The sequence below is a fragment of the Onychostoma macrolepis genome, chromosome 23 (assembly GCF_012432095.1).
Source record: "Onychostoma macrolepis isolate SWU-2019 chromosome 23, ASM1243209v1, whole genome shotgun sequence".
NCBI lineage: Eukaryota > Metazoa > Chordata > Actinopteri > Cypriniformes > Cyprinidae > Onychostoma > Onychostoma macrolepis.
In genome coordinates, this window is record NC_081177.1 from 11588537 (window position 1) to 11604796 (window position 16260).

Sequence of the window (16260 nt, forward strand, 5' to 3'; positions counted from 1 at the left end):
TGCTTGTTCAGTAGTTTCTATGGTTTATGGTCATTTTTTTCGGTTAGGAAAATCCACATACTCATCCCTGTACCAATAAAATATGCAACATTTTATATTTTACAACCCCGTTATATGCTATGTAATATATAGCTTATAGGCTAATTTAACATTTTCCTCGACATTGCGCGTTTTCGCGTTTTCGTTTCAAGTTTATTAATGTCCAAGCGTGTTTTTATTAGCCTACTGATGGGATGTAGTAGCCTACATATAATCTAATTTAAACAATTTTACGTGATGCAAACGCAATATAGACTTTAACATAGAGTCAAGAGTATCCACAAAGAATAATAATAAATACAAAATTAAATAATAAAAATAATAAAAAATAATAAATACATTGGAACTGAAAACTTAAAAGATGTTTCTAACAGACTTTTATTCATTAAAGAGATTCTATTCATCCAACATTCTAGTTTAATTTAATTTATTCAGTTAAAAAGTCAACCGGCGCCCTCTTTTGGCCTTAATTAACATTCAGTTAGTTAATGGGCTGTAGTTGACGTCAGACCCAAGCTGAGTTCCATTAGTGTTTGAAAAAAAAAGAAAAGCCAATAATAAATCAGTGTCATGTCAGTATGTGTGCAACCATTAAATAAGTCCACTTCGATTTTAATTACCGACGAATAAAACCAACTTCGAAAAGTCATAAAATCGAGTAGAAATGATTGTGATAAGTTAAATAGATGGAAACAAAGATGTTGTTGTGACGTAATGGTAATTAAGTAAGGAGTAGATAGCCTGTGAAGACCTCTGTGTGATCCTTATGTGATCCTTGGCAAGAATAGATTGCAGATGTTCCATAAGGAACTGTGCTGTAGTATAATTTTCAGTCCCTTAGAGAATTCAAGTGCCTCAAAAGCTGTTGTAAACCAACATTTTTCAAGAGCTTTATGTACTATTATTAGCCTTCTGAACACGTTTCTAATCCTAAATTGAACCTTTGCTATATATACATTGAACTTGATGTATTCATTCCACAAATATGTTGTTTATCAGTCACAATGTTATGTTTATTCCATTACCAGATGTTTCGTCTGATAGACTGGCCCGAATGTTTTCTCCACGGGTCATTTACAATATTTTATTCAACAATCCAAAATTTTTCTCTTCGAAAAGGAACAGATAAGGATTTGGAAAGCACTCGTGTTATCAAGCAACTGCAAGCAATAAAGATGACGCTTTAATGATAACATTTCATGGCGGGTATTCGCTGCGGGCAGAGAGGCATTTAAGCTATTATCTATATGCTCAGTGCAATTAACGAATGCTTAATCTAACGAATAATTAATCAGCTCGGGTATAATACGACTTCCATATTCCTAAACGCAGTTTTGAGGTTTTCTAAGCAATTCAGATGGGACCCAGACCACAGCATTATTCATACACTATTGGAATAGGCTGTCAGAAACTATTTCTCTCGCAAGCTCAGCAGTGTAGGATACTTTCCGGATACTTTCAGTGAACCACAAGACATTTTGGAGGTCTGGGGTGCTACATTTTTTCATGAAAGCGCACTGTGACAGTAGACCGCTGCTGCCACCTGGAGCTGTCCGTTCAGCACCACGGCGCAGCACTTCAGCGCATTCAGCCCAAACGTTGCTTCATCTTCAAGGTTAATCTATGGATTGCTATGTATCTATCTCTAATAGCATGCATTGCTTTAACAACATAAAAAACTGTTTTTGTGTTTTAACGCAGGTGACTTTATAACAATGAGCAATTTGTAAAAAAAAATGTTTCCATAATTGTCATACAATATCCATTGAACATTGAACCATTTTACGTGATTTCATGAATTTTCATTACAAATTCAATTCAACGTGGTCGAAAGTTTTCAATCTGAGCAGTAAAAATTATTACAGTGCATTGGTAGCCAAGCTATAATATAAAATGGATAAAGGCCATTAACTTACAAATAACCTGTCCCGAATTGCTTACGAGTGAAACGTCAGCGCAAAAAGCTCAGAAAAATACGTTTTCTGCCTTTGAATTTAGCAACTTGAAACATTTGCATCGTCTTTTCGTTTGCACGCGAACGTCTCAAGAGCGCTCACTTTGGATTGGTTCGGTTCTTCTTAAGGTGTATCTACACATCACGTTTTACCCAATGGTTCTCAGAGACACTTTGAAGGGGAGGATATTTGCTTTGCTCTCGCAAGCCATTTTAGAACAACATGGTCAGTCATAGTTCGACAGCCAATCGTGAGTGCGCTCCGGTTGGACTCGCCTCTGCCTCGCCAGTCCCTTCTCGTGCTGCTGTCCTCGGCGTGAACGCGCGTGGTACCCAACGCTCGTGAAGAGGAGGAGGAGGATGTGGCGCGCGGAGGGGAAATGGCTGCCGAAAACAAGCCGGAAGGTAAGTCAGAAACATCGGGGATATTTTTTACTTGTACGACAAGAGTGTGCGAGGGGAAAAAATTGGAGGCAGGCAGGGAAGAGCCGCCAGTTGAGAACCGAGGAGCTTTTGGGATTGTAAAGCCTCTGTGTTTATCCTCACACACTCGTTATTCCAGCACGGAGACATCACATCACATCACCCTAGCCAGCATCGGTAGCTAGCCAGCAGTGTGCATCACACATATTTAAAAACAATCCGGAGCAAAAGCGCGAGCGCCTCTGAAAATTCAAAAATCCGTCTCGCGCTCCGTTTTCTTCAGCCTAACGGTCGCGCTCAAAGCAAAACTTGTGAGCCGCAACGACTGTCGATTTCTAACTTCTTTTTTCGATTTACCAAGCTTCCTCGGTTGCGTAAATTGTTTCTGAGTTGGCGGGGATAGAGTTCTGGAGACCGTAGTTTGCCCTAAAACTACCGTACAGCGAGGAGTTATAAAAATACTGCTGGTAAGCTTGTTTAATAGTAGATTTTTCCCTCTCGGTCACTTTCACGCGTTCATAGACTTCAACTGACCTTCTTTTTTGCGGTTTTGTAATATGTGGTCAAAGCTATTTCACTTTGAAATGTGCTTCAAGGACACATTCTTCTATACTAGTTTGCCCCCTTTACGTCAGATACACATAAACAGCAGTTTAAATCTCTGAACTAGATTCTTGTATAACCAAGAATGCAATGTGACGACCATAACGCAAAATTAAATTTTATTCTTATGCCAGGAAGAAAGAAGAGGTGTTACTGAAGATTATACATAACCATTTCTCTTTAACACTGTTTCGAATACTTTTCAGATTTGTCTCTTGAATGAATAAGGCAACGAGTTGGTTTCACTCAAGAGACGCTCTAATACAGTTGTATATAATGCATGTCCACAGTATTTCGCTGCTAAATTTGGCAGAAATACGATTTTTGATTATTATTGTCAGACGTAGTCAGCAGTACTGTTTTTAGTATTGTTGAAGCTTTTTGACCAGAATTACATTTTGAACAGTTGTGTCAAGCTGCCACCAGCTCATATGATAGATTTCCTTGAATATAAAACGTATAAACAACGAGGTTTTAGCAAGTCGTCATTAGTTGCGAGGATTTTTTGTTTGTAATTCACCTTCAGTGCGAGATCAAAGCAAATAATGCTTCATTAACCACAAGGTGGCGACATTGAGTTAAAATAAACTTTATTTGGGGAAATCGTGATAACGTATTTCGAAAAAAATACGTTTGGCTAAAACAAAAATTCAGTCTATAAATCGTGTTTGATAGTTAACAAGCTAGACATCTAGGGAACCTTTAAAGACAGCAAAACGAGTTGATAAATTATGGTGTGATGATGAATTGTCTATTTTCATGATGGTGAATAGCCTAGTAGAAGGTGAAAGATAAGTTTGATCATAAAACTTGATTTTTGTGTAGTAAATTATGCATATTGATAAACTATAGATCGAATAAATTATCCTAATATAAACTGACATTAAAACATGACTCCAGACAAACACAGGGATCCGAACATATAGAAATCCACAAGGGGGTGGTATTGAGCTTCCTAAATGTTCACTGTTATATTTTTAACACTGTCAGCTAAGAATACAAGTATTGCCATAAATATAAATCTACGTTTGTTTTCAAAACAGCACTGAGGCTAACTACCTAAACTAGCTCTTTCTTTGTGTGTGTATGTGTGTGATTGTGGGTATGTGCATGTGTTTGTCAATCTCTGCATGTCTGTGTGTGCATTTCGGATGCAAACAAACACAACCAGCCTGAAAACGTGTGTTAGACTGGCCTGCTTCCTGCCAAATGCATCTCAGTAGCCAAGAGCTTTTTAGAAACCCCGACTTGTGACTCCCATTGCAGAACGGGCTTGGTTATTTTTGTCATGCTTGTCAGGTCAATGTATGGGGGAGGAGCTAGTGTTCCACACCTCCATAGTAATATAGAGTGCTCTGCACCATATGGCTACAACTAAATTCAGAGTCCCATATAGCCAGCAGAGTGTTATATTTAACTTCTAGGCCTATTCACTTTCAGCATGTAGTTTACCATTATACGTGTTGCATGCCATTCATTTTAGCACTGATTGTTGCCTGTATTTTAACCTTTTGTCCTTGAAGCATTTAAAATGTTTGCATAGAGCACGGTTCTCCAGGGCCTTATTATTTGGCAGGGTTTTTCGCACATAAGGACAGGCTGTTCTTAGCTGGAGGCTGCTATGAAAACATGGTTAATGTCTCACGCACCCCATGGAGTTCTTCTGTCTCCTGATATGACCTAGCTCACTTTTTAGATTGCCATGAACTGGGACTGTACCTATGGAAGGTGGCGAAGGTGGATTGAGATGTGTGAAGGAACTGTACGTTTAAAGGGAAAGTTCACCCAAAAACAACAACAACAAAAAATCTCAGTCATCAAGTTCCAATCCAAACCTGTCTTTTTTTCTTCTGTGAAACACAAAAAATAAGTAAATGATTGCAAGATTATTTAAATTTTTGATGATGTTGGTGCTCCATATTTCTATACACATCTATTTGAATTTGGTGCTTCATTCTAGGGTGCTGTTTATCACAACAATTGACTGTTAGTAGAAGCAGGAAGGATACAAGCTCTCCAAAGAGGGATTTGTGACATATTGAGCCAGTATGTAGAAAATTTGCTTTTAAAGATCTCTGCATAATCATTTTCCAAATATGCTTTGAGATTTTTTTATTTTTTTTATTGAATTAGTGAATGGCAGGGATAGATGGAGATGCCACTTCTTCCTGGGGAGTCATAACAGATCCTTTCGACTTGTCTCGATCCTTCCCTACCTGCCTCACACAGAAACACACATTAAGTTCATCGATTGGTGTAGCTTACTAAAATTGAGCCTCACCAAACAGCCCTGGGACCACAATGAATTTGATTGCTGCCCTCATTGCTACCTGTTAGGGGCTGTTTCTTGACTGTTTATTTCAGCACCTACAGATTTATCAACAAGACTGAGGTGAAAAGTGAAAAAATACAAGAAACACAGGCAAGCACGCACAACAAGTCAGGTGATTTTGAACAAACCAGTTAGCATTGGAGTTACTACTGTATATACAGTGGTCTAGATTGTTTTCTCTCTTGGCAGTGTAACACTTCTAGCCATTAACAGCTGGAGCCATCTATGACACTTTGTTATAGTTAATGAAAATGTGCATGCGGTCTGAAGTTACAAGGAAACCGGGTGCTTTTACATTCCTTGTCCATACCCCTGCCTGCAAATGAAACTGCATTTTCTCCCCACAAGGCAGCACCTTAGGCCAAAGTAATCCCTTTAAATGCACCTCCGAATGCGCTTGATAAAAAAAGGGGGAGAAGCAAATAGGCACGCTGAACTCTGAGGCCGAACGGTGCATATTGTTTGGGAGAGGTGTTCTTCAGCATGGAGATGGACACATTTGGGATGCATGGGCTTGCTGATGGGAGGGAGACTGGGGTTCAGCAGACACTGCTGACCCTGGTAAACATTCCTGCTATGTGCATGGGGGAAATAAAGACTAAAACAAAGTTGTACATCCGGGAATGTGTACTTTTCCCAGAATTCTTTTTTTTTCTTCTCCACTCTCTCTTTGCTTCCTGAAGGACTGAAGAAAATCCGTAATCCGGATCGAATGTACAGATCAGCTGTGTGTTATTCGGCCCATGCTCCTCCTAAGAGTGTCAGTGATGACACAGAGACGAACAGTAAGAGCTGCTTATTAATATTGCATTCGTGGCATTGCTCGAAGGGGCCACTTGCTGCCTAATCTATTATTCATCCATCGATTCATTTATTTACCTCTTGATTTCATTTGTCGTCCTCTCCTCCCTTGGGACTTCATGTTGGGGCTTTCTGTGATGATTGACGAGTCAGTGCTTTGACGGGGGTATGCTGTCGATATCAGATGTGTTGTTAGTAACTGAAAGTGACAGTGGGTGGGTAAGATCTGGCACACCTTGGTTATGTAAAGCTTCAGGAGTGACAACCGCATTTAAATATGGGAGTGAATCCCTCGAATTATCGTTATCGTGTGTGTGTATGGAACAGAACTGACTCTGAAATTTTCATGATTGACACCGTGGTAAACATCTTGGCGTCTCACACATTTGATATCCGCTATTTTTGACCAAAGTAATATTACAGTGACGAAAGAATTGCTATGTTTGGTGATTTTAACTAAACCATTGTCGACAGAACTGTCATGTTTTGTTTAAGATCACTCTTGAAGTGTTGCCATGTCCACTTATTATAAGTGTCTTAGGGCTTGTTGTTGTTGGGCTCATAAGGCTATCCAATTTATGGAAATAATAAAGTAAGTAGGCAGGTTCAGGTCGTGAACATTTTGGTCTTCTTTCCAAGATAAACTATTTAGATTTATTTAGGCTTGTTCTTGTTTGCTGTCTTTTTTTTGGCAAGATCTGGCAACAAGGATGAATCAAGACACCTCTTTTCCAGTCATTTCTTGCATGGCACATACAGAAGAGAGACACAACTGTGATACATTTTTAAATACGTCATTAATAACTAGTTGTTTAGTTCAATTCTGTACACACTGCATTGGATTTTTGTAAATGCGGTTGTCACTACCTGCATTTTTTGGGACTTAATTCTGTTGTAGAATGTGGTTGTCACTCCCATAAATTACTGAACTCTGAGTGTACAAAACAGATTTAAGCACTAAAAGGTGAGCTGACAACCAAATTTAGCTTCAGTGTGTATGTAGCTCCTGTGCTTCAAATGCTAGCATCGACCTTTGAAAAACATCCATCCAATAGCGCAGCAAGGCTGAGCTCTACTATTTGTTGAAATGATTTGTCAACATTACTAGACACATTTCCCCTTAGAGTATAAAACATGCATATTTTATGTTGGACTTTAAGCATAAAGCATTTGTTGTGGGATCATGTGCATATTAATACGGCTTTGTGTGTTATATGGAGCTCTGGTTACACTAGAAGTGGCTCTGTTCTCATGTTTAATAGGCAGTATATCTTCTCTCTTGGCACCTCTGAACACTTAGTTGATCTGTGTAATTAAGCCTGTTCATTTTTTGTGTAAATTTGTAAGTGGAGTTAAATCAGCCTCATCTTCTTGTTATGCTGTCTGCTCATTATGCCATTGAGTGAGTCCTTGCCATTTCAAAGCTCAAAGATTTTAATGAACATGCCCAGAGATGTAAAGTAAACGGCAGAAGCGGCTGTTTGCAGTCATGTTGATATTATTTCAGATGTTATGTGTATATATATGTGAGCATGCCGCCCTGTGTATCTGTCTACGCTTTAAGTATTGCATCTCACACTCTCATACTCCAGCATGATGTAACCACTGTGTGTGCCTGTCTGTAGCGGCCCAGTTAATGTTTGGTGCCTAGAGGTTTTCGTATCACTAGGACAGTAAAAATGCAGCATGGCTTGGCGGAAACAGGTAAACCACTCATGTGAGTAATTGTGGGAGTAGTTATGATAAGGATAAAGGGCTTTAGTGAGGATCTGGTGGCGTGTCCTTTACTGTCTGCTGTGTGCGAGTGAATGTGTGTGTGTGCTCACAGGTCTTCACCTCCTCTCTCCCTGAGATGGGATTTTCATGGATGGGTGAGCTTGGCTGAGGCTGAAAATACATAAGAAGGCTCGTTTTTCTCTTCAGTTTGTTGCAGGCACTTTGGTAGCTGAATTAAGTCGCTGTTTTGGGCTTCGTGGATTCAGGCCAGCCTCCCTACTGTATCTGAATACCGACAACTTTTAGATGAGATGTTCATCATAACGATTTAGTCAGCGTAGAACCAAAAAGGCTGCGTAGTCTAGATTTAGTTTAGAAATTACTTTCACTATGTGAAAAAGAAATACAAAACAGGCAAACTTCTGCCAGAATTGTGATCGCTCTAGTGGATATGGCTGGTCACTAATGTCTGCTGAGAGCTCATCAGATGTACCCAAGTCTCGGACATCACCCATTAAACCACATCAGTGTTTTAACAAGGCTGCCTGCTGGTGATTTGTCACAGTAGCTATAGCCAGCCTGACAAACAGCACTATGGGCAGACACAGCTGAACACTGCTGCGTAGTGTGTCTAGTCTGAGGATTCAGGGCAAATATTGAAAAATAGAAAGTGTCTCAGTATTTCTTATGGCCATATACTAGCAGCATTCAAAGGCAGTGAAGGCAGACAGTGTGTCCATACATGGCTGGTTCACATTATTAATGTATTCTTTATAACACATTATGCTTCTAATATGAGCTCACTTTGTTGTCTGTCCTTTTACAGACAATATTACTGCTTTCTAATACATCAAAAAGTTGAACAAGAACATAATCAGGTGAAAGAGAGATGCTGATATGATATTGTTTGTGCTGCTTAATTTAGACACCATCATCCTTTTGCTCAGCAAAGACCAGGTTTTTGCAATTAATCAAGCATTGATTTTTCAAACAGCAAAGCATGGAAAAGAAAGTATGTAATGTAGATTTAAAGAGATGGCACTGATTAATTGTCCATTTACAACAACACAGTAAAAGACCACAAAGCATTGTATGCAGCAAACTGTGGACAGGATTGTGGATTGTTTCTTTTAGACTAGGACAGAAAAAAATGGTCTGTCAAAAAAAAAAAAAGAATACTTAATGGCCAAAGTTGTAAAGCTACAGTTGAAATAGGACTTATACATACAAATCAGTTTAATCTTACAATAAATCTATCAAACTATTATGAGATGCCCGTTAATATAAAAAAGTTTTAAAGGTCCATTACTTTTGCACTTTGGCTAAAGTGCCATTATGTCTGTCGTCAGTGTGCTTTATTTTTTTAAAATAAAAATATGAAGGTCGATATTGCTATTTGATTAGCTGTTAAACATACAACCTTTCATCGACAAGATCTAAAGCAGAGTCACATGCACATTCATAGTAATGGACACCAGGTCTAAAAGGTTTAAGATGTGGTTCTCTTTATTATGCCCTCAAGAGATGTTCAGTCACTCACAGTCAGTCGTGCCAAGAATAATTTTCTTACTTCTTCTCACAACTATCATGCTTAAGTGTAACTGATTGCCACTGAATAGTAGTATATGATTTAGTCAACATTATGCTGGTTCAGAGGGCTTTTGTTATTTTGCCTCAATCCATGCTTCTTTTTTTCTTTTCAAGATAATAGCAAGGTCTGGCTTCTTACAATGTAGAAGTGCTCTCAGTGAAGTGGTAATTGTGACTTAGCATTGGGCCTTGTTCCAGGTAACCATTTGTTCCTAGTTTGACATCCGTTTAAGAAAATTGATGGTTTATTTTGAGTCATTGATTTATTGATGTGGTGGTTTCAAAGATGTTTATGATTTTATGTGGTGAATCTGTCTCTTAGATTAGATAAACTAATTCACTGGAGAGTTAGTGAGTGAAATATCAGTCATATGTAAATGGAGGAAATGAGAAGTCTGTGAAACTGTTTTTATTCATATTAATTCATTGTATGTCTGTGGTAATTCAGCTTGGCTTTTCTAGCAGCTGTCTAGTATTTGCTTGTGGGCCTTGTGCACACATGCCTGTCGCTTGTACTGTAAGCCTTGTATGCGTGTCTCTTCTTAATCCATAATGTCTCAGAAGCTACATCTGAATAAGTTGCCCAGCAGAGCTCTCAACATTTGTTCTCATTGTTCTTATTCCTTTAGAATGTTCAATAACACACACGTACAGGATTTTCCCAAAACCCTTGCTTCTCTCAAAATTTAGTCCCTTTGGGGCCTGTGATTTCTGTGAAAAACACAGACAGAAAAATAGTAGAATAAGAATTTCACAGACACGTTTTGAATTAAATGGCCCTGTCCCAAATGGAACACTTCATGTGCACTTGCGGTTTTACGGACTTACAATGGCCGCCGCGTGCGCGTGTCCGTTAAGTCCAAGAGACCGTAGGGTGTCCCATTCCTAATTTTAGCATTCAAAAGGGTGCTTGAGAGCACCCCCTCTGCGGCCGTTATGCGCCCTCGATCCGCACTTCTGCCGAGCCCGCACTGAGGCAAGCTCCGCGGCAGACTTCTACCCGACAGTCAATGCGGCATTACGTCACGAAAGTGCGGACTCAGAGGAAGACCACGAGGGCTTAGGGTGCCATTTGGGACAGGACCAATGAATCCCAATTTGGGCTGCACATTAATCATATTCAGACATGATGTGGCATAGTAAAAGTTTATAATGCAAAAGCCTATGATTAAATTATATTAAATAAAAATTGAATGCAGGGAAAATTCTAAATGTCTGTAACAAACAAATGACCAATATTAAAATTTTATGCTATTTTGTCTAAATAAATTAAAAGTAAAACACCAAGAAAAAAATAAATGTAAATGCTACAGCTAAATTTAAGTATGCATTAATTAGCATGCACAATTAAATATACAATATGACTGGTACTGATATATCAGTCATCCCTAAAAAGTAATGCTAACACTGTTCAGTGGCATGTTGTTAAATTAGACACTTGTTTTATTATAAAATTAAATGAAACCAAATAGATTCCAAAAACATAGAATACAGAAAAATTTAAATGTAATTTGGGTAAAAAATTAAAATGTTTAGGAAACTGAATTGTGTGAAATCCATTTACATTTGTAAAACAGAAGTTTAGTTAATCGATTTGTGATCTTTTTTCTTAGCATTCACACAGCTACTTAGCATAGCTTGCTAAAACTAGGCCGGGGATTTACATCTCCTAGCATGCTTTGCAAGGAACCGAATAGGGAGAATTATCGTTGAAATTAAGTGCTGTTTTATGTGTTTTTTAGCAATATGAGAAAAGGGAGGGACTTGTTTTTATCTGTGTGATGTTTTGTTAAGTTGGGATTTAGAAGAGTTGATTTAGAGTCTTTTTTCTTGCTTTCTTTTCTTTAGTTTTTTTTGTCTTTGTGCTTTATACTGACACTGTGTCACATAAGGTAAATAAAAGTTTTTATTTAACGTGCTAATGCTTGCTAGCTGCAGAAGATTTGGTTGAGTTAGTTTGATGTGTTTGATTTTGTTGTATTTATATATGTATTGTATTTTTGTGTATATATATATATATATGCACTGCACTGTAAAAAAAAATCTGTAAAATTTATGGTAAAAAACTGGCAGCTGTGGTTGCCGGAATTCTACCGTACGGTAACAACCAGTCTTGTGGCAGTCGGAGTGAGAGAAGCAGTGAGAGATGTTGAGACAGGTGTAAAGCGTTTCGTTAATAGTGAATATTAACCTATTGTGCGTACTGTTGTGGCTCCCGCTGTTAGCAGGGGATAATCGCTGCATTTGGGGTAAAAAAGACAGAATTATGTATTGTGCCAAGAAGGTTGTCTGTTCGTCCACACAGGCACGAACTGATTGACAGCTGCCTTTAGCGGAGCCTTTACCGATTACCTCCATTAATCAAAGCGTTCAGCACGGTCGTCTGTGAGTGACGTCACCTCCCAATACAAACACGCCCCCTAGTATAGTCCCACCCCTCACAATGATTGACAGCTTTCTGTGTAGACATCGGAAATTCAAATGCAAAAGGAATTGCGATTTCATTTGAGTTTTGGCAGGTTACATGCGCGACACAGAGAAAGTGAAAAACCAAATGTGGTGATTAATATTGCTATTTAAATATGACAGGCTCATAACTCGTAAGACATGGGAAATACAGTTGTAAATGGACTTTGCTTTTTCATTTGATATGTGGCAGTCACTGTGCGTTCTTGAAAGCGAAAATGCAAACGGTAATGCAAGAACCGGAGCTGATCGTGGCCGCAGTCAGTGCTTGTGTTTATACCAGCCACGGTGCGGCACGTTTCTGAAGCAGCTCTCCGAACTGCTTGGCTAAAAATAGTCTTTTGTGAGTTGGAACAAAACCTCATTGGGGCCGTAAGGGGTAACGGTATCATAATATGTTGATCGTGGGCTGCTTTTAAATGAATATTTATTTATAAAACAAAAATATCTTCTTTGGCCATATTAGCCCACTCAATAGCATTAACACAGGCTTTACTCCTTTCAAACTTTATCTGGAATGTCACCGTTTCTGTCACTGCAACTTCCCGATCAGACGAAAACACACACAAATTAAATCGTCTGCCTGATGAAAAATGTATTTAAAAAAATTGGTTAATATTTGCATCATTTATGATTTATTTTATCCACCCGCAATCCACCCGCAAATAATCAGAATACATTTTTTTATTATCTGACCCGCGGATTATCCGCATCGCCCGTGGATAAACCGTGATCGAACTACTCCATTTTGTTCTTTCAGTAGTTTAAATGTTTCTAGTTCTTTTTCCTCTTCAGTCTTATTGGACAGTTTTAAACCTTATGAGTTACACTTCTCCATGTTGGAGTTTAAAGGTGCTGTATGTAGGATTGACACCTAGCGGTTGAATTAGGTATTGCAGTCCAAATTCAAAATATTGGAGATGTTTTTTTTCACACGGCCCCTCCTCCTCAGACTTGACGCACACGCAGGTTGCCAGATTAACGACACCAACAGGAACGAGCGCACATTCCGATGAATGAATTAAATACGCTGTGTTTTCCGCCAACTGGCAACCCGGGGATGCCAAAATACAATTGGGTAAACTGGCAGTGGGCGGGTTTCACAAACCATAACAAACACAGACATTCTGGGCCGGAATGCACATTTTCAAAGGAGAATAACTGACTGTAAAATAGTTTTTCAGATAAACAAGTATGTTAACTTAAATATCTGCAAACATATTATGGTATTTTTATGCTTTAGTAGAGTCAAAGTCCTACATACATCATCTTTAAATGTTTCTATTTATTTTGTCCTCTCTCTAACCACGAGAATCAAAACATTCTCATCCTGAGCAGAAAAGAATGTTAACAGTTTCAAAGTTTAAATTTCAGCCTAGCCATCTAACAACAATTATATATTAGGGGTGTGCGGTATATATCATCTGCTATAATATCGTAATTGTTGTTTTAACTATGTAATTTGACATTATCGAGTATTTAGCAAAAACCAAACAAAACACCTACGGAGTGCAAGCTTACATTACAAGATGAAGTCTAGACTCGAGCGCGTGCGCATTTAGAGTGTGTTCTTTCACTGCATGATGAATGATCACAAAATTCAAGATATGGGGGCAGAAAATGTATGTGTGTGTATGTATGTATGTATGTATATATATATATATATATATATATTAAGAGTATTGAGACTTACGTTTTAGACACCATATTGCCTGTTTTTGCTCCATTTCGCCAACAAAAATAATTCCAAACACAGCCACAGCACTGTTTTGCGTCTCATAACGATGTTTTTTTGTTCCTGAATGTATCAACCGTTTAAATGATCCGGTTCAGTTGCAATGACTCACTTATTAACATTGACTTGCTGCCACCTACTGGCAATTTTAATTTCACATTCAAAGTATCTTTTCATTTTAAAATAATTAGAAATATCAGTATTCAGTGTTTTGTCTTTAAAATATCAAAACATTATGCATTTGTAACTGCAGGTTAAAGCACTCAATGTCCCTCTGAGCTGCATTAAACAGTGTGTAAATACATCTAAATGCCACTTCAGATGCAACTTCTGCAAAGATTAATTTTGTTGATATTGGTTTCATTTGTTTGGTAACAGCCTCAATGCCTTATTATTCTAATTGACTGATTAAATGTAACAATTTGACTCAAAAGATTCACACATTTAGAAAAAAAAAAAAAGGCTTTATAAAAGGTAAAATTGCCCATAAAAGGTCAAAATCAATTTAAACTTATATGAAAAGATTAATTTTTTGTCACTGATGTGAACTGACCACATAAAATATGATGGGTATCAAAAGCTGCAGCTGTCCACGGTAGTCAGATATCAGCACAATAACACACTCGGCAAAATATCGTCTGATTATCGTTATCGAGAAAATCCAAAAAAATTGACATTTTTTTTCTTTCCAATATCGCACACCCCTATTATATATATATTTATTTATATATTTAAATGTTCTTAGCCTACAGATTAATAACGCTAAATGTAGATCAGAAACGTCTTGTCACATCTGGTTTGAATACTCACCGTGTTTCTGTTGTTGTTAGAATAACCGCATCATCGCAGCTCTTAAACTTGGCGCCGGCGCGCGTCCAGAGAGAGAGAGAAAGGGCATGGTTGAATAAAGTGTGTTTGGCTTTAGATAAGAATACTAGAGGATATAGTGTATGTTATGCATAAACACCATTTTAAATGAATATTAAAATGTTCACTGTATAAGGAATAATTTTTGTGATTATTTATATAACATTATTACATATGTTATATAAAGCTTGAAGCATCAGAATCAGTATCGGCCGATCACCCTGACAAGAAATTGGTACTCAGTATCGGCTAATGATGATAGCATTTACATTTTTTTGGTGAATTATTTTTGTAACAAAATCAAAAGAAAGCCTTGTGTACAACACATGAAAATTAGACAGAGGTCTCTATTCTTGAACAACAGAAGCTATTCTGATTCTTCTGAAAGCAGCACCATCTTTTTTCTCAGGGAGTTAAATTTAGATGACAGCCCAATCTCTGGACAGCACAAGCTTGCCTGAGAAGTCTGTGGCCCCACCAGGCCTTAGTTTAAATTGAGTTCATCAGTTGAGCTGTGATAGCAGGATCAGAGGTTCTGTGCAATGGCAGACTTCTAACAAATAGCCCAATGGCTACGGCTCTTCAATAAGAGCGGCCAGAAATTCAATGACGGAGAAAAAGATTGGGTTTTACCAGATCATTCCAAAAAAAGGGAAGCCCAGTCTTCTCATCACATTGGTTGTGCTATTGCCGTATATATTTATGTCTGCTATATAAAAGCTGTGGAATATTTCATCATAATAGCAATCTGATTATTATTTGAAGTCAATTCTCTTGCTCTTTGGTCACAAGAACCTTATTAGATCACTATTGAATGGATCGATACAGCAGTTGAGAGTGGCTTTGCAAATAGTGTCTGTTCTAATGTTTAGTGATTTTATGGGTGGACTACAGGGGGGAAATGCTATAGTCTCTTATGTTTTCATTACGTTCAGGGTGACACTGCCAATTGCCTACAGCGTGTTACGGGGGGATGCATATTGAAGCAAATGTCAATAATGTATTTGTGAATTTTGACAACTAGACCCGAGCCCTGAAAAAGGGACCGCATAATCGTAATCGCCTTTGAAAGTGCCTGAATTGATGTAATGTGCTATTGATATTTTAAATCGTGATTGATGATAACTTTTAGATTGAAGGTTGAATAAACTGTCCATTGGATCTTGCCGAGGGAAGCAACAATTAAAAGCAAGTGTCACTCACTGCAGAAGTACACAGAGAGAGAGAGAGAGAGAGAGAGAGAGCAGAGACTTTTGCATTGTGGATGATATTGATTTTAGATTTGTTTTTTTCAGACCTCTCAAGTTTCATGACCCACACTTCTCCAGGGTGAGACTAGCTCAAGCTGGCGTGACTGATATTGTTAAAGCTCCTAAACCGTCTCCTTCAGGAGTGGCATCTCAGATAATCTCAGGATCAGTCACCTTCTCCCCATAGAAATAAATGTCCACTTTTATACGACACACTTGCACTTCTATATGACATACAAGTACCCGAATACTTGAGTAATTGGACATAACAGCAATCGCTCAACATTTCACACCAAACTTGTTTTTATACGCGGATATTAATTGTAAGATTAGATGGGCGTACTCCTCCCCAAATTACGTTAATCAATTTGCATCATCACTCTTTAAAGTGACTTTCAGTTTATGATAGTAATACTGTATTTGAAAGTGGTTAGAGGGTGGTCCTCCTTTCCTAAATGCTGGGATCTTTTTTTAAATTTAAAAT

At 38.1% G+C, this 16260-nt stretch overlaps 1 protein-coding gene across 1 annotated transcript in view; it reads left to right on the plus strand.

The window, feature by feature from the left end:
• The first annotated feature begins 2320 nt into the window (after positions 1–2320).
• The window catches only part of camta1a (calmodulin binding transcription activator 1a), a 392827-nt gene continuing 378887 nt past the window's right edge, over positions 2321–16260 (plus strand). The window contains 2 exon segments of the mRNA XM_058762966.1: positions 2321–2398; positions 6035–6136. Coding sequence (XP_058618949.1) covers positions 2374–2398; positions 6035–6136 — 127 coding nt within the window. The 5' untranslated portion in view covers positions 2321–2373.